Here is a 25,934-nt window from a genome sequence, read left to right as displayed (position 1 = left end):
GAGCTCACTGCCCAGTGAAGTAATAATGCTCACAGCTTCACTCACAAGCTTTCCACCTCCTGAATCCCTGCTTTAAAAAGGCTCAACCACGGCTACTCGACGATACTTAACGCGCTCTGCTTAGAATTCATTTTGGCCAGTTGACTTGAACTCACCCAATTTGTTTATTTGAGAAGTTACTGACTGTGGTGAAGGGAGTCCTCAGGGGCACCCCAGTCTCTGATTTACCAGGAGAACTCAGGGCTCAGCACGTGGTCGTGCTCAAGGCTACGACTCTGCTGTGAAGGGAGACGGCAGAGTCAGCAGAGGGGCTGGGTGCAGGCGGGAGGGACCATGAGCCTAGGAGCTCCCCGCCGCCGCCCTCCCGTGGAATCATACGTGACACAACTTGATTCCTCTGGAGGTTTTCACTGGGGGCTGGTCACATGGGCACCTTCTTCCTGGCAGGTCCCCAAATGCCAGATCCCCAGAAGGAAGCAGAAATTCAGCATAAACCATTGTATGTGCGCAAGCCATTCGGGCACCATGAGCCTCTCGTGTCATCTTGGGAAAGTTTGGTCTCAGAGCTGGGACGGTTCATGGTCAGGGCCCCAAACTCCAGCTGAGGCCCCCCGGTCAGCAGGCATCCCTCGGGGCTGCTGTGGTAACTCTTTTCTGCTCCGTGCCTGATGTCCACCAGGCCATCTTCATCCCCTGACCTTCGGTCCCATTCCTACCTGTACCGGGTGGTCACCTGTGCACCCAAAGCACCTGGGATGAGCCGGCCTTTCCCCCCAGATCTGTGGTTGTCCCTCCGCAGACCTCACTGATTCCGCCTCCTGAGTGGGTCTCAGACCCCTTTTCTCCCACCTGAACCCCAGCCACAGCCTCCTTGGGGCACCCACTTCCTGGGCCCCAGGCTGTCACTTCCCCCACATTGGAACTAAGTCACACTGATCCTGCCTCAGAGCTCCTCCGAGTAGCCTCCCAGTGGCTTCTGGGATAGGATCCCTTGTGTGGACGAGGTCGCTGTGACCAGGCTGCACCCTGGTCCCTCCGCTCTGTCCGATGGCTGTGCTGTGTGACGACGGGAAGGGTCGCGTTCTGTGCTCGCCTCCTGTCCTGCCCCGGAGCCCGCTGGCACGGTGGCAGTCAGGCCCTCTGCTCTGCGCTCATTCTGCAAGCCTCTTCAGTGCCGACCACCATCTCCTGGGTTAGGGATACGCAGGGGAGGGCAGCCTGCCCTGCCCCCTACTTCGTAAGTGGAGTCCAGAATTTGGTTTTGTTTCGGTGAATTTTCCTGCATGAACTGGTTGGGATGGGGATGTAAAAGGGTGAACTATTTTGACCTCGCACCTCTGTCCGTTGCCCGGAACACAAGCCCAGAATCTCTGTTACATGTTCCCAGGTGTGTTAATTTCGAACTTTAAAAAATGTCACCCTCTAGGTGTTTCCATGTGACCCCGCGACGTAAGCACTTCCTGTACTGCTCTTCCAAGCGGATGTCTAGAAGACGTGTTTACAGCTAGTACGTTGGACATTCACAGGCAGGAGTAACTAACGTGCCCACCTAGCCCCCCACCTGTCACTTGGACAGAATCTGTCCGTGACCTGCAGAAGCGCCTGACCCTGGCGAGGCGGGATGGGACCTTTCCTGCCATTTCCGTCTCTGTCACGGCCTGCCACCCCCTCTGGGAGCTTCACAGGGCTGCGCCCGAGTGTCACTTAGAAATACCTGACACCTCGTAGGCAGTTGTGGTGTTAAAGGATGATTCCCTTAAGGTGCCACCATGTCCTTGCTACAAATAGAAAGTGAACATGTGTCAGATTTTAGTGGCTGCTGATGAACGAGGGACAGGCCCAGGTGGGCTCGGCTGGCTGGGAGGTGGGACGGGGGAGTGGTGTCCTCTGAGACTGGCTTTGCTGTCTGCGTGTCATCTACGAGGCTAACTGTCCGAGTTAGCAAGAGGCTGAGACAGTGGAAGGCCCGTGGACACAACCTGGAAGGGGCCAGGAGGGCCTCGTGCCCCCGGTGCCGGTCTTCCCACTGGGCAGCCTCAAAGCCGCGCTCAGCTTTTCCTGACGGCCGTGCAGAGGCTTTGGAGCCAGAGCTGGGCTTCGAAATCCAGCCCCCCCTCTTACCACCGGTGCGACCGTCAGAGGGTCCCCTGCCTGTGCTGCAGCGTCCTCTTCTGGGCACAGAGCTGGGACGGCGCCTGTGGGGATGAGTTAAGACACTGAAGTGTTACAGCAAGGCCCAGCTCGGGGTAAACTGCCACTAGCACGAGCTGCTGCTCTGCGTCTTTCTGGGGGGCGCCGCGTCTTTGGAGAAATGCGCCGTGAGCATCATCTGAGCCCGATGGCATGAGCACCGGCAGCTCCCTGGGGCAGACCCGGGTGGCTGTCAACACTGGGCCCAGCGCCCTCCCAGCGTGGCCACCGGACACCTCGCAGACCCAGGTTGTGGACTGCAAGGAGGCACTTGCTGGGGACAGCTGCAGCGGGTTGGGGGCCCAGGGCTCGGCCTAGAGGAGCTGGCCGTTGCCTGCCACTCACCTGGCAGCTGAGGGTCGTTGCAGGGTTCATGGGGCTTTCTCTTCGCTCATTGGAGCCTCGCTGAGCACATCACGGAGGGTTTGCTCTGGCCACTGCTGGGGGCCAGAGGGCTGTCACCATATTCTGAGTAGATAAACAACAGGAAACCAATTCAACCCAGAGCTGGGCCGGGTGCCCACCGGCGGCCTCCAGTAGAAATCTGGTCAGTGAACCGGCAAAGGTTCCCTGTGAGCCTGACTCGTAAGAGGGGGCCTCTAAATGGAGAGAAATAAGGATTTCTCTGTGTTCTCCCCAAATCCAGTAGCGCCCATCTGGTCAGCCGTGTTCTGTGCTCCCGGGGGTGACGTGCCCTGCCTGAGCATTCCTGTCGGCCTTCGTATCACCACGTGTCTACAGATGGTTCATACAAAACAAATATCAGTGTTCTGGAAAAGCCACACCTCAGACCTACGTGGACAGCCCATCGTTCCCAAACAACAGCCCAATGAAAACGAACTATAAAACCACCAGATGGGGAACTGCGTTCATTTAAGCTTTTGCAGGAAAAATGGGTCATCAGAGATTGTGGCTGAAATTACTGTTTTTAGCCACCCATCCCACCCCACGTTAGGCTGTGGCTATGGGACTTTTCTCACGTCAGCACCATCACAGGTCGTAGGTGACAGACCACCAACCGGCATGTTTACAGTTCCTTGGCCATTGAACTTTCACTGTCTAACCTCCATCTGTTACTGCATGTCCACTTGGTACGTGGAATGTGCTCTGACCCTTTACAAAGGAGGGATCTGTCATAGCCTTTGTCTGTGGAGAGTTTCATGGGCTGTGGGTGCCACTTGGACCCTTAAGAAGCCTGTTCTGGCTGCAAAGTGGCATCTGGACAGTAAGCCGAGCACCGTTCTCTGTGTCCAAGTGGAGTGTCTACCCATCGCAGCTTCGGACCCAGTGACAGGCCACCGGCACGAAGGGGGACTGCAGAGTATACGTGTGCCCGCCTGGGGACACGGTGAAGGTGGCAGAGGTCAGCGAGGCCGGGTGGAGGCAGACCTGGGCGGGGAGGGCCCTGGGTCATCTGGTGGCAGCAGGCGGACGTGCCAGCTGAGCGGGGCTGGCCCCGTGGAACCTGCGGAAGATTCCTCGTCGTGGGGTCGGAGGAAAACCGGGCTCTCATGGGGCCTCCGGTAACAGGGAGGTGCTAATGGGCCGTGTAAGGACTGGGCGAAAGGGCCGTGAACCACAGACTGACCGCGACCCTGAGGGGGCCGAGCCGTCCTCTTGAGGACTTGCACGCAGTACACACCTCGCAGTGCTGTGGCAGTCATCACTGAAACCCAGAATAGAGCAGACGTGGAGTGACAGGTGGCAGAGCGGGGCGGAGGCTGAGTCATCTCAGCCTTTGTTCTCCTCACAAGCGGTGACAGCTCGCAAGCCCTGATCTTACTCGCTTTTCACGTGGATCACCTAAAATGGCTAAAACGCCACCCAGCCCCTGGGGTCCGGAGCAGGACCACTCAGGCTGGCGGGCTGCCCATCAGCGAGGGAGTCATGGGGCAACACGGCTCTTCCCTCGGGCACTGGGACAAGTTCCAGGGTTTGTTTCTGCATCAAGTGTGGTAGACTGACGGCCGTTGCTGAGTCATCCCAAAGCCCTGGACAGTGAGGGACCCTCGGGCATGTGGCATTTGTCCCCAGAGCCTGGGGACTGAGTCCTCTGCTGTTGTGGACCACGCACGACACAAGTGAACGTGATTCATTGTTTCTTCCTAAGCTGGAGGTGACAGGATGCTTTGGGGTGTTACTGGGAATGGAAGCGCTGGAGCAAGGTGACATCGCACCTGACACATCCACCCCGGGCTTCTGTGACAGCGTAGCCTTGGCCGTGCTGTGTGGGCCTCGTCCGGCCGGGCGTGCAGCCCAGACAAACCTCCTTGGGTCAAAGGAACTGTAAGGACCAGACCTGGAAATTGGAAATTGTGCTTTTGCCAACTATTAAATGATACCAGAAACCACAAAAGAGGAGCTTCGTTTTTGAAACTTGACACAATTTTAAAATGCGGAGCACATACCCCTGGTCCTGCTGGTGTCACACTTGTGCTTCAGGAGACCTTTTGCTGTTTATTTCCCCACCTGGATTTCAGAATCACTCTGTGTCGCTCCAGAAAGAAAAACTGGCATTTTTATTGGGATGTGTTGTTTACATGTTACCCGAGGGAACACCAAGCAATGTCCCCGAATGTGGAAGCCACCCACCCAGGCTCATGGCCACCTTCCCACTAGCTCACATCCTCTCAGGGGAGATTCCACAGCTTTCTTCGTGCAGTATTTTCACTTCCTTGCTTAGTTGTTGTCCTGAGTGTTTTTTGGTTTTATTTTTAATGAGGTTGTTTTTCTTCCATTATAGCGTCTGGCAGGTGACGTTAACTCTATACCTGTTGCCTGAGGACCTCTCTTTCTGACGTAGTTTTCAGGTGGCTTTCTTGGGTTTCGGGATACGTGGTGACAGCATCTATAAACAGAAGTAATGTTACCCCCTGCCGTCCAGTGGATGCCTCTGTTCATTTCTTTCTCTGTCTAACGACAGAGCCAGTACCTGCCTCAGCTCGGGGGACTGGTGATGGCGGGCAAGCCTCTTCCCTATGGAATCTTCTGGTGTTTGCACAGTGAGCGCAGTGCCAGCCACCATAAGCCGTCAGGCGTCGGGAGGGCAGAGCAGACCACTGTACCCGGTTTAGAAGGATGCACGGCAGCACTGGCTGCCTCAGGGGCTGCAGGAGCACTGGGAGAGGACGGGGCAGGGAGCGGCAGCAGACAAGGGCCTTCACCTGCAGCCATCACACTGGGTTCTGGGTCCAGGGACGCCATGCCCCGTCTGCCAGGGCTGGAGGCCAAGGACATGCTGCTCCTGTCTGAGCTGTTGCAAACGGGAGCTGTCCTCTCCTAATTCCTGGCCCCCCATCTGGTCTCCTCCAGGGCTGTCCGCTGGCAGAGGGGCCTGGAAATGCAGCTCCAGAATCTGTTACCGCGCTCTTTTCCTAGGGTCGAACTATCCTTGAATCCCAGGGGGAAACCATGGCTGGTCTGAGTGTATTATTCTGTTGATGTGCTTTTGAATTCAATTTGCGGATATTTTATTTAGGATTTTTTCATGAATATTGATGTTTGGTCTGTACTTCCCCTGGTTGCAGTGTTTATGGGATTTTTGAATTTTCCTTATTTATTCTCTGGAACATTCTAAGTCTCACATTGGAATGATCTCTTGGCAGAGACTGCTGGGGCCTGGGGTGTTTCAGGGGGTGGCTACCCCTCCCCCAGCTTCCCAGTTTTTGTTAATGTAACTGCTTTTACATTTTCTAGGTGGTAACGCTCTCACCCTCTTCCTCCCACAGCTGCTTTGCTGTGTGGTCTCTTCATTTGCTCAAGTTCATTCGCAGGGGTGTCTCCTGAGTCGGGAAGGCGTGGGGCTTGCACTCGTGCGTGCTTTCACATTCGCGGTTGCACTTGAGCCCCAGCTTAGCCGGCTCCCACCTGCCCTCCCTCATGGTGTTTTGTGGGTGTCCTGGCATTTGTCCTCCGGAGAAGCCTGAGGCTGGTCTGGCCCCCACCCTGCTGCCCCATACACACCTCTGGGCTGCATGAACTCCTTCTCTGGCTCTGATCTTTGTCGGGTCCGTCTGCGCCTTCTGGATCCTTCTGAGTCAGAGTTTGGGTTTTGACTGCGTCTGTCCCTCTGCTCATCCTGTTTCTGGTTTGCGTTTTCACTTGGGAACGGGGGCGCTTCTGACCGTCAATTGTTCCTTAGGACATCAGCTGCCTTCCTGGTCATTCCTCCTGGTCTGCACACTTACCCTGACCGTCTTTCCCTCTCCCTGAGCGTCTCTCCTGGGACGACTCCTTACCTCTGGCCCACTGCTCCTCCTCCCCCTCCAGCAGCTCCACTGGGGGACGGCCACCCCCATGATGAGGGGACGTGACTGGAAGTGGGGTTGCCTAGTGTGGGTTCTGGATTCATTAGGTCGTCTGATGTCGGCTCTTCCTAGACAGTAACTGTGCGGTCCTGGGGAAGATACCAACCTGCCAGTGCCTCAGTTTCCTCATCTGTAAAATAGGAGGAATGCTATTTCTCTACTTTTCACTGTTTCTTGCACATTTTTTTAAGTATTGAGGAAACGTAACCTGCTATCTTGGCCGCAGGGATTGCTTCCTTCCCCTCCGGGCGAGGCGTGCCTTTGGGAGTTTGGCCTCAGAGTACGAGAACTGTCCCAGGCCTCCACTAGACCGTGAGACCCAGGGGCAGTGGGGAAGAGATGAGTGCCACTCCTAGGCCAGGCGTGAACGGTGTGGCTCTTTACCACCCCTGGCTGCAGGCGGCCGCCCGCCATGGAAGGACCAGGTGTGGAATCACGTGTGGCGCAGGTGAACTTCGGCTGCTCAGACACAGTCATCTGGGCATTTTGTTACAGCAGCTCATCTGAGTCACACGTATCGTGGTCGTCAGAATGAGTCAGCACCGCTTGGGTCTGCTGGAGCTTTGCTCAGCAGAAGTGTCAGTAGCATTAGTCATTTTAAGGTTTATCCGAAAACACTCCGCTGTGATTGGAGGTTCATCGGTGTCGCAAGCTACACGAATTCCTGGGTTGTGAAGGCCCTGGGACCTAGGGCCACAGGTGGCAGCCACAGTCCAGCTCAACCTGTAAAGAAACGGTTCTCCCTGAGCTTCCCAAGACAGGCTTTGCTCTGGGTACACAAGGAAACTTGCTTTACTTCTCCTTTTCCCGGTTTTCAGATGTCCCTTATGTTTCTCAGCTTCCTTCGGCACCGTAGCGCCGTTTTTCCCAGAATCTGTGCATTTCTTTGTTTAGGCCTTAGGTCCCTCCTGCTGGTTGACGGTTAAACGAGAGCCTGTGCTTAGGAGAGTGCCAGACGGTCAGTGAGGCCGCACGAGCTGTCGTTTGTCATCGTCATGGTTATCCCAGGGGTCGGCAAACCTTTTCTGGGAAGGGCCAGATAGTAAGTACCGCCGTCTCTCACGCTGGTGTGAGGGCGGGCTGCCCGTGGCAAGGTCAAGGCCACTAGACCCTTTCCAGCCGTGTCCTCTGGAGGCGGGGACAGAAGGAAGAGAAAGGATGAATGGCCCCCAGCCAACTCTGGGCTTTTCTTCCAGAAGGCACCCCCAGGCCCTCTGGGTCTGGGTCTTCGCTCAGTAGTGAGGCTTTGTTTCCCATCTCTGCATATTCGCTTGTTTAGTTGTTTCTGGTCTGAATAGTAATCAGAAGCTCCCGTTCACTGGCTCTGTGTCCAGTGACCTCTGTCCCCCTGGGCCACTGCCGACACCCGGGAAGCCGAGAGTGGCTACGGCTCTGGAGAACCAGTGGTGGTACTGTGGGTGCGGCGGAGCCTGTGCGAACTGAAGACTGGGCATCGCTCCCCCTCCCCTCCTCCTGCACGGCTGCTGCCTCCCAGGACACCCCAGAGGAGCCCGTGACCTAAAAATCCACCTCCACAGGGTATTTCTGGGAAATTGGGTGGAATTTAATTTTGAAAATGGAATCTTATTAAATGCAAGAAAGATCTTCCCCAGAAAGAAACCTCGTGGTAAATTGTCTGGAGACCTGAAGGGCTCTGTGTGCATCTGATGACACTAGCGGGTCTCGGTTCTTTAAATACCAGGGTCACGGCAGCCCTGGCGTGACCCCAGCTGCCCCCTGACTGCTCCCCAGACTCGCCATGGCCAGATCAGCCCTGCTGGACCCCTCCTGGGCCTGCGGCCCCACAGTGTCCGGTCCCAGCGACCACGTCCCCCCGCAGTCCTGTCAGCTCTGCCTTGGCCCCTCCAGGCCACCACACGGCCAGGCCAAGCCATCCGTGTCCCACCTGCTACAGAGCACCCCCTTCACTCCTCCACCCGCCCACTGTCCCCTCCCTGGGGTCATTCAGACTCAGTGGCCACAGCAGTCATTCACTGGACCTTATCCCCATCACCTGGCCTGTCACCTGACCTGTCACCGGCCCGTTGTCACCTGGCCTGTGCACCTGGCCACCTCCTCTCCTGGCGTTTCCTCCCATGTGCCGGGCTGGTCCCCTTGGCCGTCAGCGTGGTCCGGCAGCTCTGCCCAACCCCTGCCTCCCGCCGTCCAGGCCTCTGTGACCTGGGGAGGCCTCCCGTCCCCCACTGGGCCTCTGGCCACTTCCCCTGCCTTATGTTTACCTTTTTTACCCTAAGGTGGGCCTGGCACTGCTAGGAGAGCTAGTATCTGTTGGATGAAATGAACGAGTGGATGAAAGTTGTGGTTTCTGAGTCTTACTATATCCGGGTCAGAACTGGGCCGATGGCAGGGTCGCTGGGCGTCCCCAGGATGACGCCTCAATGACGGGCTCAGAGCTCTGCGTCGGCCACAGCCTCCCTTTCCAGTCTGGGCTGCATTCTCTACTGACCCCGGGAGCAGGTCACATGACCCGGCTTGTGTCTGTCTTTGGCCACTCAGGAGTTGACATGGCAGCAAAAGTAAACAGGTCACTGGCTACCAGCAAGAGTAACTCCTGGGAGGGTTCTCAGTGACGGCATCTTCGTGGTGAGTGTGTCTCAGGTGGCACTGGCCGCCCGTGACCTCGCCTCCGTCACCCTCTCTGCCCCAGGTTGTTCCTGGTCATAGAGTATGTCAACGGTGGGGATCTCATGTTCCACATGCAGAGACAGAGGAAACTTCCAGAAGAGCACGCCAGGTGGGTGCTGGCCAGGTGGGCATGGGCCCCGGGGAGGGACGGGCATGCGGAACCTTCCTGGGGAGGTCAGCAATGAGCTGAAGGAAGGAGGTGAAGTCTGGGGGAAATGTGTGCCCTGCTTTCTCCCGCGTGTGACAAATTTTAGGGCCACTCGGGGCGTGAACGTGGGCGGGGCCTCCGAGCCCCAGACCAGTCAGACCCTGTTCCTGCAGGAGCAGCATGCCAGCGTCATCCCTGGTCCAAAAGAAGTGGGTGTTTTGTGGGCTGGCGCTGCTGTGGCTTTGCCCTCTGTGTTTCCAAAGTGGGGAGACAAGTTCTGACTATAAATTCGCCTGAGTGGATGGCGGGCCACCCTGCTTCCTATTATGTGTGGCACAGATGCAAAGCAGGGGTTTGCTGGGCACTGGGAGAAAGACGATCACCGTTTCTTTGTAGATGACTCCGAAGGACACTCACCTCTTCCTTTCCCCTCAGGCCTCACAGGCAGTGGGGGCGGGGCGTTTATTTCCACTCCCTCGCTCTTTCCTGTTTTCCCTTTTCCTCATTTCCTCACTTTAAAAAAATTCCATGCGGGTTGGAAGCGCAGGTAATAAATCAAGGAGACCACCCTCCACACACGTTTTTCCTTTGTAATTGTGTGACGTGCACATAACGTGCAGTGACCGAGCTGACCACTTCCGGGTGCACAGCTCTGACATGAAGCGTTTCCACACCGTTGTGTCTGCCCCTCACCATGGTCTCCAGAACTCTCCATCTTCCTAAACTGCACCGGTCCCCATGAAACACGCCTCAGCCCTGCCCCAGCATCTGCTCCCACCCCCTCCCTTCTGTCTCTGTCAATCTGACTCCTCCAGAACCGGGTATGAGTGAAGTCACAGTGTCTGTCCTCCTGTGACTGGCTGATGTCTCTCAGCACAAAGCCCGTCTGTGTTGTGGTACGTGACAGGGTCTCCTTCCTCCTTACAGCTGAGGAACATTCCATGTGTGGATGGACCACGGTTTGCTTGTCTGTCCGTCTGTTAGATGAACATGAGGGCTGCTTCTACCTTTTTTCTGCTGTGCACACAGTGTGCAGATATCTCTTAGAGACCCTGCGTTCGGAGCGGGATTGCTGGGTCACGTGGTCACTCTCCATTTAAGTGTTTGAGGAGCCTCCCCGCTGGCGGCTGCTCCACTTTACTGCCCGGCGACAGGGCCCCCCGTTCCCGCTTCCCACGTCCTCGCCAGCACTAGCTTCCTGTTTGTCTGACAGGAGCCATCCTCGTGGGTGTGAGGTGGTGTCTTGTCGTCTTGCTCTGCGTGTGCCCTAATGCCTGGGGTGTTGACACGGGGACGGCTGATGTGGGGTGGGGGTCGGCGGCCCCTCCAGCTCGTGCTGTGTGCACGGGCCTCTCGTCCAGGCTCCTCAGGGGGTCTGCTGCTGAGGACGGGTGTCCTGCCCCCAGGTTCTACGCGGCCGAGATCTGCATCGCTCTCAACTTCCTGCACGACAGAGGGATCATCTACAGAGACCTGAAGCTGGACAACGTCCTCTTGGACGCCGACGGCCACATCAAGCTCACGGACTACGGCATGTGCAAGGCACGCAGCCCCACACCCCCGGGCCCCGGCCCCCCAACGGCCCCGCTTGGTCTGGGGCACAGATGCTGACTGACTGGCTGCCTCGGCTCCAGGATGACCAGGCCCAGGAACCTCCCACTTCACCTGTCCTGTGTTGGTTCTCTCTGAGGCATGTGACATCTGGAGGTTTTCCTTCCTCCTGGTAACTCACTTTGTCCCCACAGGAAGGCCTGGGCCCCGGGGACACGACGAGCACTTTCTGCGGAACCCCAAATTACATCGCCCCAGAAATCCTGCGGGGAGAGGAGTACGGTGAGGGGGGGACTGCCGGGGGTCAGGGGCCACACCAGGGAGGGGCTTTGTTGACCAAATTACACCTGAAATGCACACACCTCACTTCATTCCCAGCCCATGTCCGCATCTGGCCTCCACCCTCATTCGACCCCTGCAGCCCTGTGTCCACTCGAGTGTGCCTGGTGGGGGACACTGGACAGGGTTCCTCTTATCAAGGAGCTCCAAGGGGTGAGGAAGCAGCAGAGACAAACCAGGGGTCTGGGTGTCCTGAGTCAGTGGGTGCGGCCGGGGGACAAACAAAGCCGTAACCACGCGGGGGGAGTGCCGACCAGCACCCACGGAAACAGTGCGCTCTGCCACTCTTCTCGCTCTGGAACCGAGATGCGATCCTAGTGTACACGTGTGCACACCCCACACATGTGTGCTCATGTTTTTGGTAAAGCACGTTGCAGACATGCCATCAAATGCTTCTGAGCATTTTCTTAGAAAGTGGGGGAGGCAAGGTGGGCAGTACCTTTCCTCTTATAACTGGGTACCAGGAGGCCACTGTGGTGGACGTCACTTAGTAGCCAGAGGAGGACAGCAGATGGTGGAACCTGGCCCGGTGTGGGGATCTGTGTGTGCTGAGACCCCTGAGCCTCGGGGTTGGGGGACAGCTGGCCACCACGGACATGCAGAACTGCAGTCACAGCCTCCCGCTCGCTGCCCATGCCCTGAAATACGTCCCTGACAGATCCGCTGGATTCAAACATTAAACCAAAGCAGTGACACGTAGGACAGTATTTTCGCAGTTTTAGAGAGAGGGCTTTTTCAAGCTTAGGTAAATACGAGGAGACGCGAGAAGGACAGCTGTCCCACAGACTGGCTCCATTTTACATGTTTGTGTGGTCGGAGGTGCCACATGCTGAGTTAAAAGGCCAGGTGACAATCTGGGGGGCTGGCACAGTGCCACGTGGAGGGTTCCTGGCCAGGGTGTGAAACAGCTCTGCCACTGTAAGATGAACACCAGTGTCCCCAGGACGGAGGAGAGGGTGGGGACACCCGCTGCCCCCACGACTCGACTGGACGTGTTGTGACAACCTGGCCGCAGCGGGTCGACCGGCGTGACAGGCTGTGTCTTGCAGGGTTCAGCGTGGACTGGTGGGCGCTGGGCGTCCTGATGTTTGAGATGATGGCCGGGCGCTCGCCCTTCGACATTGTCACCGACAACCCCGACATGAACACTGAGGATTACCTATTCCAAGGTGACAGTGGTGGGGACGGTCCCCAGGCTGGTCCCTGCACCTCCAAAAGGTCGGGCCAGGCTGGTTCTCACAGGCCGCGTGGGAGTCGGACACCCTGCCCTTTGCCGTGCCCGCGGAGCGCGTTGCCCCTCCCTATCCCCAGCGGGCTCCTGGCCATCTGAAGCAGGGAACCTGGCCCTGAGCCCCCTTTGTTGCCCCTGGGATCTGGGCCTGGTTGTCCCCATGGCACCCTCTGGTGGCCATGTGCGGAGCTGCGTGTACATGGGGACGCCGCTGGTTCATGCGTGATCAGGGCCTTCGGCTGTGGGAAGGGAGGGGGTCCAGCGCCCCAAAGCATGCCCGACGCTCCCGCTTGGGTGGCTTCCCAGAGCCCCTCCGCCCGCGTGGCGCCTTCGCTGCTGGGCAGAGCGCACTCGGGGAGCACAGCAAAGGGCGTGGCTTCTCACCGGGACCCCACATCTGCAGTTATCCTGGAGAAGCCCATCCGGATCCCCCGATTCCTCTCCGTCAAAGCCTCCCACGTCTTGAAAGGATTTTTAAACAAGGTACGCCCGTGGCCACCAGATGGACTCATCCGGGGGCCTGGCTCGGGCCACCTGTGCACAGGGGCCTAGGTGTTTTCAGTGCCATTTTCAGTGTCAACTCTGGGACACCTCGGTGTGATGGGAGCCTGTGTTTCCTCACTCGAGCTCTGTCCTGTGAATCGTGGATTTTTATTCACACGTGACAAGACAGAACAGTGAGAAATTAGGCCACCGTGCTGGGGAGGTGTTTGGTGAAGGGTGGTCTGATCCTGCCCTGCAGGCCACTGAGGCCCTGGCCTCCCCAGTCGGAGGCAGGCGGCCCCATGCTGGCAGGGCTGGCTGTGCGGGGCTGCGTGGGGGCTGTGAAAGCTGACTTGTCCTTACTTAAACTCTGACCTCTAGGACCCCAAAGAGAGGCTGGGCTGCCGGCCACAGACCGGATTTTCCGACATCAAGTCTCACGCCTTCTTCCGCAGCATAGACTGGGACCTGGTAAGGCGTTCCAGCAGCCACCTCATCTCCCTGCAGTGACGGTGATACGATGACTGACGGTGACACAGCAGGGAGGGCCGGGCTGGAGGCTGTGGGGGGCTCCTTCTGAGGGAGGGGTCTGGGAACTCACATGTGACCGAAGGAGAGTGAAGGGTGGGACAGGTCCCAGGGATGGCGCCTGGTGGCCCTGGGAGCCTTGTGTTCTGCTGGTCCTGTGGGGGGCCACGCAGGTGGGACCGGCCCAGAGAAGGGCGTTTTGTTTGGCTTCCCAAAACCTGGTGTTCTTGACCCGCCGAGAGCAAAGACTTGAAGCCCTTTTTGCCTTTAATGCTGAGGTCCTGGTATTAGAGGAGAACAGAGCCTAATCCGTTGGAAAATATATGAACAGTTCAGACTTACTGAAGTGTAACTTGAAAGCGTGGGCTTTTTGAGGGGAAAAAATCTATATAGTTAATTCAGTAAATGTGGAACTTCAGCTTGGACTAGGTGGGACGAAAGCCCACTCTGGGGCTTTTCCCTCCGTCTCTCGGAGGTGACATCACTCCTCTGGTGGCTGATACTTTCCATGCACAGGACTTTCATCTGTGCGTTTGAAGGGCTGGGGGCGCAGCCAGGTGCCCCCGGTTCCTGGGACCCTGGTCGGGGTGGGAGAAGCAGTCAGGACATGCATCACCCCCACCCACGTGTGGCCGTCAGGCCCAGCTGGGCGATTGCAGAGCAGAATCTGACACTGTTGCCCCTGCAGTTTTAGGGGCAGCAGTGAAAAACGGTGTTCAGCGTGTCAATGCTTTTTGAGACCGATTAGATTTCTTCATTTAATGTCGTTGTTCTGCTCACACACGGCAGAAGAAAGCAGGACTCTGCTCTGTAACCCTTGCCCCACAGCTCAGGCACACCTGGCCCAGAGCGGTGTCGCCGCCAGGCTGTGGTTAGTCACAGTGGGCGTCCTTCCACCTTCAGGCTTGTCTCCTGCCTGGTGCCCACACTGGTCTGACCCTTGACCTTTCAGGTTTAGGGTTCCAGTAAGTACAGCTCCCACACAGCCATGGGCTCCAGCCAGATCGCAGGCCTCGAAGAGAGCCCTCGTGGCCTGTGGCGCCGTGTCCCCTGAAGGTGGCATCTGGTCACTTCTGGTCACTGCATCCTTGCTGAAAAGCCTGTCCTTGGGTGCGGCCTGGGTGCCAGCCATGCCCCTAAATCCTGTCTGAACCATGAGCCAGGAAGGAGGGGTGAGGGCTGATGGCTGGGTGTGAAGCGGTGGTGCCCTCTTTTCTGGACAGTGTTTCTGCCACATGCAGACTCTGAATGAGCCCAGTGGTGCCTGACAGAGCGTGAGGGGTACACGGCCACCCTGGGCCTCTATGAGTGGGTGGTGCCCTGGTGGTGCCCTGGTGGTGCCCCGGTGGTGGCTGTTCCTGTTCACGGAGCTTGAGGAGGACTTGAGGAGGGTTGTTTTCTGTGAGGGGACATGGAGACAGGGGAAGAAGCCTTTTGGCAAAGTGGGGGTTGTGGTCCCGCTGCCCAGCCCGGAAGCCCCTCGCCTTGACACCGCTCTGCTGTCCTGTGTCCCGTCCCTCGATTCTTGTCCCCTGAAGGCCAGGCCACCCCTGCTGGCCGGCCCCAAACGATGGAGTTTCCCTGGCGCTGACGTTCTCCTGGGTCTGGAACACCTCAGAATGAACGTGGGCTGCGAGGCCCAGCTGGTCCCGCCTGAGCATTCACACTGAGCTGCCAGTGGTCCGGGTCTGGTGACTCCACGTCTCGGTTTTGGGGTTTCTAGGTGGTTATTCGTCGACCTGCAGTGGCGTTTTGTATGGTGTCTGGCTCTTTGCTGGAATGTTCCACGTCCTCTGGGCAAACACAGAATGAGAGTGGCTTGATGGGCGGCTCCAGGCAGACCCCGCCTGTGGGTTCTGCATCGGCGTCTGACCTCCGTAGGCCCGTTCTCAGGATGTCCCAGCGCCTCACGGGTCTGGCGTCCTTCCGTTGGCCGCCGGATGTAGCCCCTGAAAAATTAGTGTGTAAATCCTTTGAGGCCCACGGTCTTCTCCACAAACCTGGGTCCTGGCTCCAGAATCGCCCCACTGCCGCCGAGGCCAGGTTCAGGTCCAGCTGGCTTCCCCTTCCCCCTACTTCCCCTGCTGCCCTGGGGGCCTGCCTGCTGTCTTGTCACCCCCCCCCACTCCCCCGTCAGCCCCTTGGGGACTTTAGGAAGAAGTCTCCTACTTTGCCCCAGTTTCTTTGTCTTCAGCAGGACCGTGGTTTGGGTACCACTGCCTCTGGAGGCAGACCTGGCAGTCACCCCTGACCCTTCCTTCCTCCCCCACTGGGGCCTTGGCGTGGCTGTGCCCCTCCCCTCACCGCCTTCAGGCCACCACCTCAGAACTGAGCCCCCGGCACCATGGCGGACTCCCTGGGCCCCTTCCAGCGACCTTTCTGGTGCCACCAAGCATACCTGGGCGTAGCCTGCACAGGAGCGCCCCTGCAGGGCGGCACCGTTCCTGTTCACTGCTTTTGACTGAGGAAAGAGGTGACGCTGACGAGTGGGCCACTCTCGGAGGGCAGCCGATGCGGCCGGGGGCAGGGGTGAGGAGAGGGTTGGGGGGCCGGCGAGCACATGGCTGTGCTACATTGTGGTCGGCTCTGACTTGTTGTCACGTCTTTTAAAGCAGCTGAGACCTAAGGCAGGGAGAATGGTTTACGAAATTCCCTCCTTTCCCATTTTTTATCACAGCATTTCCTACTGATAAAAGAATACATAATTGATATGAAAGGTGAAAAGGAATGAATAAAGGGAGTGCCTGTGTCCCCATAATGCTGCCCTGGCTGTGGCCCATCCCTGCCAGGTGGCATCTCACATACACACTCCGGGCTTACACACGGGTGCACACACACCAGCGTGTCTCCACTCTGTGGCCTGGCCGTGGACACTGCTCGTGTCCGGGCTCCCTCGCTGGCCCATCCCTGATACCTGTCGGGCATCACGTGGGCCGGACTCGTGTTTCTGTGACGCCCTCATTCCCATCCCCAGCTTCACTCTTTGTAAGTCCCCAGAACGTAGCGACCGTTTTCAGGCTTCCAGGCCCAGTTGTTCCTGTGGTTAGTACTGGCGTCCTGAACGCCCTGGGCCCCAAGATGCAGGTGGGGGGATGGGGGGAGGGGCTGCGAGCTGGGGTGGGCTGGGTCACCTTCATGACCACTCGGCGGCCACCCTCCCATCGCGTGGCACCTGGATGGGGACCTGTGGGCGTTTGCGGGCTTGGGCCCGCTTGGCACGCCAGCGAGGAGTGTGTAAACGTGAGCACCTTCTGATGCGTGTGGTGGGAGTGTGCAGGCACTGAGGCCATTAGAGGACGCAACGCTGGCTGACGTGCCTGCCTTGTGCATTGTCTCCGAAGCTGGAGAAGAAGCAGGCGCTGCCCCCGTTCCAGCCGCAGATCACCGACGACTATGGGCTGGACAACTTCGACACGCAGTTCACCAGCGAGCCCGTGCAGCTGACCCCCGACGATGAGTAAGCCCTGCGGCCCCGCAAGGGGACCCCCGTGTGCAGCGGGCTGGGAGGGAGGTGTCGCGGGCCGACCAGTAGCGGCGCCCTCTGCCTGTGCCCACAGGGCCGTCATCAAGAGGATCGACCAGTCCGAGTTCGAAGGTTTCGAGTACATCAACCCCTTACTGCTGTCCACCGAGGAGTCCGTGTGAGGCGTCCGCTCCGCCGTGGACATGTCTGATTGACCCCTAACTGTCCTAACCACAGCGCATGCATGCCAGCTGGGCGCCGCCACGGAGGGCGGGCCCGGGTGTCCACGGCGCTCGGAGCAGGGCGGCCTCACGCTGGAGGCGTCTGCTGCTTGTGCCTGCGTCAGGGAGAGACGAGACGAGCCACGATTTCGAAGGTGCACACTTTGCACAGAACAGAACTGACCTGCTCCTCCAGGAGTTACCTGTAATGTCCCGAGGAATAAAATGTGCCGGTGATGTAGACGCTCCCTTTGCTGCCTTTTTTCCGCATGTGGCACCTGCCAGCTTAGCCACACGTGCGGAGGCGGCGTGCGGCGTGTGCAGAGGGGGCTGGGGACGGGAGCTGAAGTGCCTGCAGGGACACACTGACAAAGAATTTTTACAAATTCGGAACATTTTCTAAATCCTGGTAAGTTCCTGTTGTTAACATTTAACAGGTGTTTTCACTCTGAGCATGTACGTGACCGCGTGCTTTAACGCAGAAGTCAGTCACCCCCTACCCACGTGGGATCAGGATGAGGAAAATGGGTGACAGATTCGAAAACGTTGCTCACCAAAGCACCAGTACACCAAAAAAAAAGCTGAAAACTAGATCTGCTCAAAATATATTTCTGAAAACACAAAGCAGTGCCTAATGATGTCTTCTGTTACGTAGATTTTTGGAAAATGTTTTTAACGGTAATGATGATGCTGAGAAAATTTGCAAAGATGTGTAGATGCGCCCTCGCCTTAAAGCAGGACAGTGAACCCAGAATGCCCACGGACGCACTGCACTCTCCTGAGGTGGTAGGTGTCACCCAGTCACCTCCTCCTTAGGCGGCTTCGTGGGGACAAGACGAACCAAAGGCTTTCTAGAAAGACGCAAGTCATGGGTTTTCCAGTCCCTCACACGTCAGGTGTGACACGAGCCCCACAGAGGGCGGGAGAGGGCTCCTCAGACACCGAGTTCCCAAACGTCCCTCACGTGACCTCGGCCTCTATTGCCATGTCCCCTCTGGGCCTCTGCAACAGGCTGAGGCTCACTTTTCTCCCCCGTGTGGCTGGCGGTTTGAGGAAGACTATGGTTTAGAAAAGGGAAAACGGAGGAGCCACTGCTGTGACAGAAAAGCAGTGCTCCCAGCCGTCAAGTGTCACCAGGAAGATTTGCCCCCCAAAGGCCGAGATCAGGGACCACAGGGCAGAACCCGAGAACCAACTCTGGGTCTTAGCTGGTGGGGAGGCGGAGCCCTAATCTGAGGGCTCTGCGGTCACTCAGGTGAGCAGAGCGCTGGGACGTGCTGACATCACCCGGGGAGGGACACCTTGGGTGCCCAGGCAGGGCTAACCAACCACCTGAGAGCCCCCTTCCTCCTGCTGCGTCGGGCAGTGACAGTGTCTTTCCTCAGTGAGGACCGAGGCCTGGGATCTGTCCAAGTGCAACACGCGTACTTCAGTGCGGGGGTCGCCAAGAAGCTTCCCGGCGGCCAGCGTGCTTACTCGCGTGCAAGGCGTGTGCAGGACGCCATGCTCCCCGTGCAGGGGCGGTGTTCATGCACAGCCATGTGTTTTATAAATGAGAGGTGACATGTACTGAAGTGAGACGGGATCAGACATCCTGGCGCTGGCAAGCAGCTCGTTACGTGTGTGCGCGCACGTTCGAGATGCTTGGCGGGAACTGGTGAGGTCACGATTGTAAAGCGGTCAATCCGCCGTGTGCTTCTGTACAGTTAGCGGGGCCGTGGCCGTCCTCCTGTGGATATTCTCACCCTCGGCCAAGGCCGTCCGTGTCCTTGCACATCTGTTAAAGACGTTAATGACAACACTTACTGTTATTTTCATTAAAAGTAGGTGTTTCCAGGAAGCAGAGGTTTTTGAAGCCATTTATTAGAGCCGTTTTTGGTTCACAGCAAAATTGAGGGGAAAGCCAGAGATGTCCCATGTCCCCGTCCCCCCGCTTCCGTCAGCGTCTGCAGAGGGTGCACATGCTACAGCTGACACACCTGCACTGACCTGTCACCAGCACCCAGGGCCCCCGTTTACTTCGTGTTGTAGGTCCTGTGGGTTTGGACAAAACGTCGGATGACTTGTCCCACTGCCCCAGACATCCCTGTGCTCCACTGTCCCCCTCTGCTCCTCCAACACAGCAGTGACCTTTTTGGCAGCTCTGTAGTTGTGCCTTTTCCAGAATCTGTTGGGATCACGCAGGATGTCGCCTTTTCAGGTTGGCACCCTTCACTTGGTAACTTACATTTAAGTTCCCTCCACATCTTTTCATGGCTGGTGTGGGGTCATTTTTGAAAGGAAAATAGGGCCTTCTGCAAGTTAATCTTGGGACTTCCTATCGGCCCCCTCCCACCTCCATGGCTGAGACGGAGATGAGGGTGTCAGGCGGAGCTGGCACCGAAGCCCGGCTCTTTCAGAACCTGGCAGACCAACACTGGAGGGGCATAGCCGCCGACACTCCTGCTCATCCTTCCCCGGCCCTGAAAGCCTGCGCAAGCCTGAGGCTGAGATGTCGCCTGTTGGCCTGCCGCTGCCCATGGCACCTCTGCCAGTTCCAGCCCCATAAATCTTGTTCCAGCGGGAGCTGCCGATTCCCCTGCTGGCTGGCCGATGGCAGGGTCCCAGGGCACCGTCCCGTGAGTTTCCTCACCCCAGCAGCACTCTGAGGAATGGACACAGGAGTGACAGCAAGCTGCCCCAGCCTGCCACCTGTGCCAAACGGGCCCAGTCAGATGCGCATGCCCAGTTCAGCTCCCAACCCATCGGCTGGCCTGCCCAGCCTTGGCCCGAGCACCAGTCTGCTTTCTGACCACAGCCAGTCCCTCTGCTGAGCGTAAGCCAAGAAAGAAAAAGGATCCACGGTTTTGGTTTCAACAGAAGGAGAAGGAGAACACGACAAGCGGTTTGCAGTAACAGGTTTACTACACAGCTTTTCCATGTGTCGGGTGGAGGGGAGGGGGCCTGCAGGGACGAGGGCACGGCGGCTCACCATGGCTCACCACACCACGTCTTCTGTGCTGTCTGCCAAGCACTGAGCGAGATGGCTATCAATGTCTAGCTGGGCCAGCCTGCGAGGAAGAGAGACGGTCACTCAGTCACCCACAGAGGGGACCCCTGGCCAGGGCTTCCGTGGTGTGCTTTCACACCCTTCCCGGGCAGTCACAACGGTACCAAAGCGTGGCCGGCGGAGGAACCCTGACGCGTCTCCACGGCTAGTTGGAAACGAGGCAGGGGCCACACCAATCAGGAAAGGCCTCTCCAGACCCTATTCTTGGGTCAACGGTTCTGAGTGCACCCTGGACAGGTGCCATTGGGAGACCTCGTCAGGCGCGCTCTCAGGCTAGGGGCACCGCATCACGAGCCCCCAGGGCACTCTGGCAACTGCTCAGCTTGAGAACCTCAGGCGCCTGGGGACAGCTGTGCCCGAGAGAGAACCTAGCTGATGGCAGCAGCGCAAGGTCAAGGCCCCTCCACCAGGTGTGAAGGTCAAGGGACAAATCCATCAGGGGCATTGGCATCAACAATAACCAGGGCATCTGTCTCAAAACCACCCCCCTGGCCACCCAAAAAAGTCGCAGCAAGAAGGATGCTGCCCGGATGAAGGTGGGGAGTGCAGTCCAGGCTCGGGAATTTTGTTTCCTTGATATGGAGGGACTGAGCCCCCGGGGGAGAACTGGTCAGCTCTGCCCAGTCTCTGGGGGCTCCATGTGGCCCTGGGGGATGACCCCTCCAGGGCGGGACTCGCATGGAAGGGGCGCCCCTGACCCTTAGGTTCTGCTCTGCTCTGGCAGCCCGACGCCGTCCAGGTGTCATGGCAGCCAGGGACCCCACCTGCACCTTGCACAGTAGGACACACCTCACCAGTCTCACCCCAACAGCTTTCCCCATCAGTCACCCGGGCTCCCTTTCAGCAGCCAGGCAGAGAGGCCAGTTCAGGCCCACCCGGGGCCTCCCAGAAATGCCCCCGGCCGCGGCCAGGGAGGTGGTGTGCCCGCCAGCCCAGACACCCCCCCTGCTCACAGGGACCTCCCAGGACGGGCCACCTCCAGGGCCATCCTGGTCAAGTGCCCAAGTTCACTGGCCAGACTGGAAAGGCCCATCCCTGGAGCTCCAGCGTTGTTGGATTGAGTCTAAAAGACTTCCGTTTGCTGCAAGGTGCAGCGACCGAGAGGGCTGAGGGCCACAGCCCCACCGGCAAGGACAGTGCCAGCTTCTCACCCGGCCTGGCCCCACAGCCAACACCCTGCTGCGCTCGGGCCCAAGCGGTTCTGGTGGCCTTCAGCCGGCTTCTCCATGTTTGCAGACCCTGGCCAGTGTGTTCTGAGGTCCCTGGGGCCACTCAGCCCGTCCTCGGAACCAGCCCCCCCCCAAGCCTTCTCTAAAGCTGCCAGAAGATTCTAAGATCTGGAGCTGGGTCATCCTGCCCAGAGGTTTCCAGGCGGTGTCCCTCGGGTAGGGGCAGCCTCTGGGATTCCTTCAGACTGCTCCCAGTGACAAAGCTTCGTCTCGGCTGGATCTGTCACACACGGCTTCTGCTTCAGCTCGCATCACAACAGTCCCACCTCGTCGTCGCATCTGAAACCCAACGTGTGGAGGTGGACGGCTGGCACGGCTGCGGGAGAGGGGACTCAGCCAACACCTCCAGTGGCTGGAACGTGGACAGGGCCACTGAGCTGGTACAGCCGCACCGACGGGGACACACACAACTCAGGTTCTGGTTTCCACGTCTGGCCGGTGGGAGCCCATCTTTCCAACCGCCCGCAGGACTCACGGCCAGCACAAACCCACGTGGTCACTGAATTCAGTAGCAAGAGGTCTTCAGGGGACAGCACTTCACACATGGCTTGTCGAGTCCATCACACCAAAGAATAAAACACTTCTGAGTGACCCGGAAAACGCTGACACGTGGAGGAAAATGACACCGGTCAGCTCGTCCTGCGTGCTCAGCCTCTCAAGTTCTCGCTCCACCAGGAGAACCACCGCTGCCGCCAGCCTGAAGGGCAGCCACGCTTCTGGCTCCCGAGAATCACTACAAGCATTTTTCTGGGGACAGTCACGAGACAATATGACAGTGCAGTTGCTGTGTCCAGCGGCTAAACTGGGCCATCCTGTGGCCCGGCCTGTGCCCTGGTCCCAGAGCATTCGTCCTATGGCAGGTGGACCTTGTTTCCGAGACAGGGGACTCCTGTCATCTCCCCAGTCACTGCTGCGGCCTTGGGGGTGTGTTCTGGGCCTCATACTCTCTCTCCCCCGCATAATCAGATGGAAAAACGTGCTAGAAGCATTCCAGACACGCTGAGACCTGGACCCACCCGTGCTCACACCTACTTTGGGAAAATGCAGGCACTCTGCCAAGATTTCATTTAACTGCTTTAAAAGCTCAAAACTGGAACTGTTTTTGCCTCTTTAATGTCTCTGTCTTCGAGACCCTTTTCTCAGACAGTCCAAGGACAAAGGCCCCCAGAACCTGACAAGGGGTGGGGGCGCTCTGACTGCAGCAGGAACCTTTCAGGCTTCTGAGCCTGGGTTTCTCCATACAGGAGTCAGAAGGCTTCATTTTTCCACTCACTGCTTCACCAGAATCGCCAACCGAGTCACTAGGCAGCTTTCAACGACCCCAGAAGACCAGGAGGTAAGAGGCGGGTAGTGCCGCACCGGCTCTGGAAATGGTCTGCAAATTCTCCCAAGGGTGCTACTAGGACTTCTCGCAGGGGCCGCTTCACCCCGCACACAGGCACTGCCAAACCACCACTGTCATCTCCCCCCACCCCAAGCTGTGCCATCTGGGCTCACCCCTGACACCAGGCTCTCAAAGGCTGGGAGATATACCAGCCTTTGATATACCATTAGAGGTGCTGTCACCTTTGAATGAGGCCGGGAGGGGGTGTCTCTGCGGGTTTGTGCTGTGTGTCTGGAACACCACCTTGATGCCGTTGTTTTTAAACTTTTATTTATTTTTAAGTGTTTTTCCAGGACCCATCAGCTCCAAGTCAAGTAGTTGTTTCAGTCTAGTTGTGGAGGGCGCAGCTCACAGGGGCCTATGTGGGGATCGAACCGGCAACCCTGTTAAGAGCACCGCTAACCAATTGAGCTAATTGGCTGTTTGTTAATCAGCTAGTTCTGGAATCTCCTTTCACCTTTGGGGCTATTTTGCTTCTGAAAGATCAAGGACAGTGCACTTAACTGGAGCACTCATCTCCAGGCCACAAGAAATCTGGGGCAGGTCCAGTTCCCGAAACCTGCTATCCATTCACTGCAACCAACTGAGGTCTTTCGGGGCCAACTGACCCCCACGACCCCACAGCCTGTCCTTGGCTGTGTGACGTCCAGTCCACAAGCTGGGCAGTTTGGGTTTAACTTCTTAGCAAAATTGGATTCCATCCCACTACTTAAAATAAGGCATAAAGGCGTGCATTGGATTTTTTAAACACAAAAACACACCTGTGCACACACGACCGTGCGTGCGTACACACACACACACACACACACACACACACACAGTCTTCATTTGCAAAACAACCCACCACTGGGAAGGTGCTTGGCGGGCTAAACAGGAATTAGCTCAGGGACCCACAGCCCCGCTGGCGCTCCAGGCGGTCTCGGCCCCCCAGGTCTCCCCCGTCAGGATGGGCTGGGTTAGAGCAGAGAAGCTGCTCCCTACCCTCGGGCAGTGCTGAGCTGTGGCTGGGAGAATGCTGCCTGTGGGGGGGTCCCCAAACCTACAGTGCTGTGCCCTCGGGCTAATCTTTATAGTCGCTGCTCTGCCAACTCTGTGCATGAAACATAACTCGAAAAGGCCCAAGTGGAGCTCAGGCACCTCTTAGCCTTCTCAAAGTGGCTGGGGTCACGGGCGTGGCAGCAGGGGGAAGCGGAGGCCCAAGGCTGACCACTCACCCGGGGTCGAAGTCGGCCTGGCACATGGGGCAGCTCCGCAGGGTCTGCGCACGGTCCGCCACGGGCTGCTCCTGCGCGTCGGGAATCCCGCGGGGCTCCGGCGTGGCGCGTCCTTGCCAGGACCCGGCCGGTGGCCCGGGGCGCACCCCAGCCCCGCCGACCACCCGGTAGGAGCGACCTGCGCCCTCGCCTCCCGCGGGGGCCGGCGGGAAAGGCGTCCAGGAAAAGGTCTCAGATCCCACAGTGAAGACCTCGAGGGACGCGGCGCGCTCGGGGCCACGCCTGGGCTCCTGCAAAACGCGTCGTCGGGCGGCGTCGGCGGCGCCCCGGCCCCTCCCGGCCAGCAGGCCCCCACCCGCGGCCCCCCGTGGGTCCCGGCGCACGCACCCGGCCGGGGAAGGCCGGCAGCGGCGGCACCGTGCCGTCCACGTCCACGTCCGCGCTCACGGTTCGAAGCAGCTCGGCCCACAGCCGCGCACAGTCGCCGTCGCCGTCGCCGTCGGGGAGGGAGCCCAGGCGGGGGCCGGGGGACCTGGGCGGCCGGGGGTGGAGGTGAGGACGCAGCGGGGGGAGCAGTCCCGCGGGCTTGGGGGTGTCGGAGAAAGCGGGGAGACCCGAGGGGCGGCGGGGGGTGCTGAGAACTCAACGAGGGGGCCAGTCAGCAAAGCGGGGGGCGGGGGCGGGGATGTGGTGTGGGGGGGCGGCGCGCGGGGGGCGGGGCGGGGGAGGGGAGACAGGGGCGGGGGGGGCGGGGATGTGGTGTGGGGGGGCGGCGCGCGGGGGGCGGGGCGGGGACGGGGGGTGGGGGGACGGGGGGCGGGGGCGGGGGGCGGCGGGGCGGGGGGTGGGGACGGGGGGGGGAGACGGGGGCGGGGGGCGGCGGGGAGAGCACTCCGCGGGGAGGGCCCCGGCGAGTGTGGCCGGGGAAGGGGCCCGAGGCGCGCTCGGGGAAACACGTGGGAGCGTGACGACGGCCACAGCGCGGCCCGGCGGGCCCCCACCCCTGCCGCCCCTCGCTCCTCGTCCCTCCGAGACCCGACCCCGGCCTCACCCGGCCCCCGAGGGCGGCCTCCGGCGGCTCAGCCTCAGCCGCGCCCTCCGCGCCGCTTCCATCCGCCTGAGCCCGCGAGTCCGGCGGAAGTAAGCGAACCCGCGCGCGGGGCCCCGCCGCCTGGCCCCGCCCCGGACGCAGGCCCCGCCCCCCGCCTCGGAAACCCCCGGCCCCTCCCGGGTCGGGACCGCGGCCTGGCGGCCGAGCACCCCCAACCCCGCCGCACGTGCGCTGTAGACCCGGACCCCCAGCCCAACCTGACCCGACCTTCCCACCTGCGCTCTGGATCTCGACCCCCAGGGACCCCACGGTCTGCTCCTGAGGCCATGAGGTGACCTCCCCCTTGTGACACTATCAGAGCAGAAGGTGTCCTGACCCCAACCTTTGGGGACACTAAGGCCTGGGTTCCTTCCTCCACCACAGAGGTGGGGCGTGGGGGAGGCGGACTTGTCCTGAAGGGAGCTGTTTTCCAGCTAATCAGGCTCTGGTTCTGGAGGCCATTCCCACCGCTGTCACCGCGCCGGCCTGGGGGCTGCAGAGGTCTCCGAGGAGGAGGAACCTGGCAGGAAGTCACACGAGGGGTCCCGGCCACACACACACACACACACACACACACACCAGTTAAATCCCACCCGCAGCTGCGAAGCCAGTGCTGGCTCTGCCACCTCCTGCTGCCACCACAGCTCTGAGCCTCAGTTCCCAGCTCTGTAGACCCAAGCTGTCCTTCCCAGGACAATCACTGTGTCCTTACAAAAGGGAGGAATCTAGTTTCCTAAATTAAGAAGAAATAAAATGAGCTGACAAAGTCCAGGTGGCTGGCCCTGGGGTGGGGCGGGGACCTGGGGGTGGGGCGCCTGCAAGGGGCTTCCCGGACACCCGGGCCCCAGCCATCTCTGGGAG

The 25,934-nt window shown here is 59.1% G+C and overlaps 2 protein-coding genes across 13 annotated transcripts in view; one reads left to right on the top strand and one right to left on the bottom strand.

Moving 5' to 3' along the window:
- The window catches only part of PRKCZ (protein kinase C zeta), a 94,719-nt gene extending 75,815 nt beyond the window's left edge, over positions 1-18,904 (top strand). For 9 of the 11 annotated variants that reach the window (XM_081056825.1, XM_081056829.1, XM_081056828.1 and 6 more), the window contains 8 exons: positions 9,166-9,252; positions 10,698-10,833; positions 11,037-11,124; positions 12,231-12,350; positions 12,816-12,895; positions 13,277-13,366; positions 16,765-16,880; positions 16,981-18,904. In XM_081056825.1, the coding sequence (XP_080912951.1) occupies positions 9,166-9,252; positions 10,698-10,833; positions 11,037-11,124; positions 12,231-12,350; positions 12,816-12,895; positions 13,277-13,366; positions 16,765-16,880; positions 16,981-17,068 (805 nt within the window). In that variant the 3' untranslated portion in view covers positions 17,069-18,904. Of the gene's footprint in view, positions 1-9,165; positions 9,253-10,697; positions 10,834-11,036; positions 11,125-12,230; positions 12,351-12,718; positions 12,896-13,276; positions 13,367-16,764; positions 16,881-16,980 lie in introns of all 11 variants that reach the window. The other 2 variants (XM_081056822.1, XM_081056831.1) reach the window with 1 other exon arrangement.
- A 212-nt stretch (positions 18,905-19,116) lies between these two features.
- FAAP20 (FA core complex associated protein 20) lies at positions 19,117-25,096 on the bottom strand (the record flags this gene model as incomplete). 2 transcript variants are annotated; one of them, XM_081056821.1, is made up of 5 exons in its annotated part: positions 19,117-19,274; positions 20,079-20,157; positions 23,984-24,273; positions 24,371-24,515; positions 25,035-25,096. In XM_081056821.1, the coding sequence occupies 4 exons, from the start codon at positions 25,094-25,096 to the stop codon at positions 20,085-20,087; spliced, it is 570 nt and encodes a 189-aa protein (XP_080912947.1). In that variant the 3' UTR covers positions 19,117-19,274; positions 20,079-20,084. The 2 variants fall into 2 exon arrangements, with proteins under 2 accessions (XP_080912947.1, XP_080912946.1); XM_081056820.1 differs by lacking the exon at positions 19,117-19,274 and having other exon boundaries at positions 20,002-20,157.
- Positions 25,097-25,934: the final 838 nt, after the last annotated feature.

This window comes from Rhinolophus hipposideros (assembly GCF_964194185.1).
Source record: "Rhinolophus hipposideros genome assembly, chromosome: 8".
Classification (NCBI taxonomy): Eukaryota; Metazoa; Chordata; class Mammalia; order Chiroptera; family Rhinolophidae; genus Rhinolophus; species Rhinolophus hipposideros.
The sequence above is the reverse complement of the archived record's forward strand: the minus strand, read 5'-3'. Positions and strand labels throughout refer to the sequence as shown.